This window comes from Pelodiscus sinensis, chromosome 1, assembly GCF_052426305.1.
Source record: "Pelodiscus sinensis isolate ZL-2025 chromosome 1, ASM5242630v1, whole genome shotgun sequence".
Lineage (NCBI taxonomy): Eukaryota > Metazoa > Chordata > Testudines > Trionychidae > Pelodiscus > Pelodiscus sinensis.
Window position 1 is genome coordinate 354,486,556 of NC_143052.1, and position 5,267 is coordinate 354,491,822.

Sequence of the window (5,267 nt, forward strand, 5' to 3'; positions counted from 1 at the left end):
TGGCTGCTAGCCCACGGGCCGTGGGAACGCATCCCCCCGGGACAGCACAAGGACCCCCCAGCCTGGCGTGCCACACACCGGTCTGGCCAAAGCGATGACTGTTGTGTCTGAAACGCCAGGAGGAAAGACCCGTCCCAGGGGATGGGAATGTTTTGTCTGACATTCCCGGGCGTCACACGGGGGGGAAGGGAGTGAGAGGTAAGGGCCAGTGACAGTCAGGAGCTCAGACGTAGATGCTGCCGTCTGTGTCGTATCCAGGAATGGTCCCGTCCCCTGGAATTCAGCCTGTGACCCTCACGGCCCGCCCCACCGAAACCCAACGCTTCCCCAGGCTTCGGCGAGCGGCCCGCTGGCCATGCCGGGCAAGTCTTCAGAGCATGCGCCGTTGAGGATGGAATATTTTCAGCACCCTGTCCCAGAGGGGCTGGGTTTTCACCCCGTAAACGATGGGGTTGAGGGTGGGTGGCACCAGCACGTAGAGGTTGGCCAGGATAATGTGGGCCTGGCGATTGACATTGCGCCCAAAGCCCTGGCTTACGAACGAGAAGAAGGCCGGGGTGTAAAATATTAATATGACGCAGATGTGGGCGCTGCAGGTGCGCAGTGCCCTGAGCTGGGCCGCCTTGCACGGGAGCCGGGAGACGGCCCTGAGGATCAGCACGTAGGACGCAACGATCAGCACGACATCGAGCCCTATGGCCAAGAACGTGACGCTCAAGCCATAGGCGATCACGGCGGTGATGTCGGCACAGGCCAGCCGGGCTATGCCCATGTGCTCGCAGTAGGTGTGGGGGAGGAGGCGGTGGCCGCAGTAGGGGACCCCTTTCAGGAGAAAGACGAACGGGAGGGTCACGCAGACGCTCCGGAGGACGCTCACTGCCCCTGTTCTCCCTACCAGGGGCGTGGTGACCACGGCTCGGTACCGCAGGGGGTCGCAGATGGCAACGTACCGATCAAAGGCCATGGCCAGCAGGATGCCCGACTCCAGAGCAAACACCGCGTGGACGAAGAACATCTGGGTGAGGCAGGCAGCAAAGGCGATGTCCCCTGCCCCGAACCAGAGCATGAGCAGCATTTTCGGCACGGTGGCGGAAGGGAGGATGAGATCGGAGACCGCCAGCATGCCGAGGAGAAGGTACGTGGGCTGGTGCAGGCTTCGCTCCACCGCAATCAAGACAAGCACCAGGGTGTTCCCCAGCAGAACAACGGCGTACACGGAGCACAAGGGGAGGGAGAGCCAGAGGTGAGCGGCTTCCAGCCCGGGGATGCCTTGCAGGGTGAACACGACTGAGCTGGCCGCGGTGTTGTTGGTGGCAGACGCGACAGGCATCCTGCCCCCTGCGCGGCTCCTGAAAATTATGTTCCCTGCAACATCAAGATCCACAGCAATGGAGCACTTAGTCAGTCATTGAAGTTAATCTTATTCATAGAATACAAGAATCCCAGGGCTGGAAGAGACCTCAGGAGTCGTCGAGTCCAGCCCCTGCCCAAAGCAGGACCAACCCAACTCAATCATCCCAGCCAGGGCTTGGTCAAGCCGAGAAGTAAACACCTCTAGGGATGGAGATTCCACCCCCTCCCTAGGGAACCCAGCCCAGCGCTTCCCCACCCGCCTAGGGAAATAGTTTTTCCTAATGTCCAACCTAGACCTCCCCCACTGTAACTTGAGCCCATTGCTCCTTGTTCTGCCATCTGCCACCCCTGAGAACAGCCTCTCTCCAGCCTCTTTGGAACCTCCCTTCAGGAAGTTGAAGGCTGCTCTCAAATCCCCCCTCACTCTTCGCTTCTGCAGACTGAACAGACCCAAATCCCTCAGCCAGTTCTTCACCCCCCTAATCATTTTGGTTGCCCTCTGCTGGACTTTCCCCCTAACATGCCATTAGCCTTCTTGACTACAAGGGCGCACTGGTGACTCCTATCCAGATTCTCATCCACTGTAATCCCCAGGGTCCTTTTCTGCAGAACTGCTGCTTAGCCAGTCGGTCCCCAGCCTGTAACAATGCTTGGGATTCTTCCGTCCCTAGGGCAGGACTCTCCACTTGTCCTTGTTGAACGTCCTCAGATTTCTTGGGGCCCAATCCTCTAATCTGTCTAAGTCACTCTGGACCCTATTCCTGCCCTCAGGCGTATCTACCTCTCCCCCTAGCTCCATGTCATCCGTGAACTTGTTGAAGGTGTAATTCATCCCGTTATCTGGGTCATTAATAAAGATGTGGAACAAAACCAGCCCTACAACTAATCCGTGGGGCACTTGGCCAAAGTACCGCTCTGCACTCTTCCCCACCTCATGGGGCTGATCCGAGTTACTATCCTCATTGCTTGAAGCATAGGGAGAGTAACACCCCATCCCACCAAATTGCAGATCTCGGCCTCCTTGTGCCTGTGTCTTTGGCCACTGAGTTCAGTGGGGAGTGTGTGTAACCAGCCCCCTGGCGGGTTTGAACCTGGGACTTTGGGAGCTGACTCTAGGAGCCTCTGAGCTAAAAGCCAGCTGGCTCCCAGCCCCTGCTGTAGAGGTCTCTTGATCGTAACTGTTGCAGTGGTCTAGGTGCCACTTGCACTACTCAGTAACCACACTAGGGCTGTGTCTACACTCGCGGCTTCTTGCGCGAGTAATATGCAAATGAGGCTAAGGGTGGAATATCGCTGAGCCTCATTTGCATACCTAATGAGCCCCCATTTTTTTCAGAAGAGGTTCTTGCGCAAGAAGGAGCATCTACACTGCCCCTTTTTGGGCAAGAAAAACCCTCTTGCGCAACGCCGTTATTCCTGAAAAGTAATAGGTGTAACGGCGTTGCGGAAGAGGGTTTTTCTTGCGCAAGAAGGGGCAGCGAAGACACTCCTTCTTGCGCAAGAGCCTCTTCTGAAAAAAATGGTGGCTCATTAGGTATGCAAATGAGGCTCGGCGATATTCCACGCTTAGCCTCATTTGCATATTACTCGTGCAAGAGTAGACATAGCCAGGTGTGTGGGTTACATGTGCACAGTCACTGAGGCATGTGTGTTCAGGGCCCTAATTCAGACAGGAAGGTTGCAAATGTCAAATTCCCCGCCCATGATTCGGTGTTATTTGTGGGCCCGAGGACACGAGCAATCGCTCGCCCCGTGTTTTGCTCCTTCCGTCCAAGGATCTCCGTGCTCACGTCCAAACAGCAGCCAACTGTCTAGTTACGCCTCTGGTGAACAACCCCGTCTCCCCGCTCAGCCCCCCGGCTCAGTCCTGCTGTAAGCTGAGAAATAATCAATACCCGCACTCACCTGAAAGTCATGGGCTGCCTGTGTTTTCCTCTGACAAGGGCAGCAAAATGCAAACGGAGCCCAGACACCTTCGGCGACTGTATTGCTTGGAGATCAGGGGTATTTATACGTTGTCCTGCAAATCCGCTGGGCTAGAGAGTCAGCCAGGAGTATCGGCCCCCTGAGTTTTGCTGGAAGAGCAACAGCAAAGCAATTAACCCTTTCACTCCTGGCTCCCTCTCGCCGTACACGGCTCTCAGCATCCTTTTGTTTGGCATCTTCTCAGCTGCGTACCGGGGGGCCTGTCGCGATGGAGTTACTGCCCGTGTGCCCTGTTCTGCATCCTGGCTGGGCTGGGCAGGGGCTGGTCCCCAAACGGAATACAGGGGGAACAAGACCCGTGTTTACGATTTCACGATTAAGCAGTGCAGCACGTCAGAGAATTTGGCTCATGTCATCCCTGGCTTATTCCTAAGGTCACAAACACGTTTATAAACTTTCAGAGCGTTCACCAAGGAAATCAATTAAAGCCTTAGGAACATCCGAATGGCCAGACGGGGTCAGACCAAAGTCCATCTGGCCCAGTCTCCTGTCTTCTGACAGGCTATGTCTCTACTGCATGCTTATTTCCAAACAACTGAGTGAACGTCTATGCGTTCAAAATAATTTTGAAATAACGGGCTTCTTACTCCGACTCCTGTAACCCTAATTTCACGAGAAGCAAGGAAAGTCAGAGGGAAAGCGGTCTTCCTTCCACTTCCTGCTGTGTAGCCAGCACCACAAGCCAAGTTAAGCAACTTCCAACTTCAGCTATGCAATGCACGTAGCTGAAGTTGCGTATCTTAACTTGGCTTTAGCCTGCAGTGTAGATGTATCTTCTGTGGCCAACGCCAGATGCCACAGGTAATCCTCAAGGGTGCGTCTACACAGTAGCACATACTTCGAAATAAACGATGCAATGTGAGCTGCACAAACTGCGTCGCTTATTTCGAAAGAGATTATTTTGAAATTTGGCACTGTCGACACAGCACTTATTTCGACGTGAAGTGCTATTCCTCCGACTTCCTTGGTCTTCATGCACCGAGGTTTACAGGAAGTTGGAGCAAGAAGCCCGATATTGTGAATTTATTTCGAAATAACGGGCTTCTTGTGTAGACAGTGCATAACGTTATTTTGGAATAACGGAAATATTCCGAAAGAATGTCCCTGGGTAGACGTACCCCAAGTGATCTCTCTCCTCTTATCCTTGCCAGAGGTTGTTGTGAAGGCCAGGATGTCAACAGGGTCCCAAAATAAGAACTAGATACGTTCATGGAGGTTAGGGCCACCGATACTTATTAGCCAGGGTGGGTAGGAACGGTGCCCCTCACCTCTTTATCGGAGGCTGGAAATGGGTGACGGGAGGGATCTTGTGAGTCTCTGTCCTGTTCCCTCCCTCTGGGGCATCTGTCATTGGCCGCTGTCAGACAATAGGATACTGGGCTGACCCATTCTAGCTGTTCTTATGTTCTATTTCCAGCCTCAGGCCAACAGTGGTAGGCACACCATTCCTACCCAGACCTGCCATAGTGCCTCCTACATTCGGCTCCAGAGGTCCCGGGTTCAAACCTGCCCATGGATGGCAGGGGTGACAAGCAAGATAGGGCATCTCAACTCTGTTAGACTGAGAGGGTTGGACGCAAGGGCCTGAGGTGCTGGGATGCTGAGCAGGTGGGGGAAGGAGAAGGGGCCTTTTGGTGTGAAATAAAGGGAGACTGACGCCCATCCCTCTGACTCACTCCTTATCCCCTGCCCAGCTGTGGGTGACTGATGGCCCACAGGGAGGCAGTGGGCATTTTACCCCTGGTGTGGGTGGACCCAGGACCCCAATTTGGCACTTTATTCAGACCTTAGTTGAGGCAGGGACTGCGATGGGCTTTGGCTCAGACCCGACAGCCTGCAACAGCCAGAGCGGGAAGCACTGAACGAAAGCGCCCACAGCAGCTTTCTACCGTCAGCTTCTGCCCACGCCGCTGCCCTTTCGTCTGGCC

At 54.7% G+C, this 5,267-nt stretch overlaps 1 protein-coding gene across 1 annotated transcript; it reads right to left on the bottom strand.

Annotated features, from left to right (window-relative positions):
• Positions 1 to 370: 370 nt before the first annotated feature.
• LOC102444629 (olfactory receptor 52D1-like) lies at positions 371 to 1,330 on the bottom strand. The gene has a single exon (XM_014576936.4). It carries the CDS (start codon positions 1,328 to 1,330, stop codon positions 371 to 373), a length of 960 nt encoding a protein of 319 aa, XP_014432422.3.
• Positions 1,331 to 5,267: the final 3,937 nt, after the last annotated feature.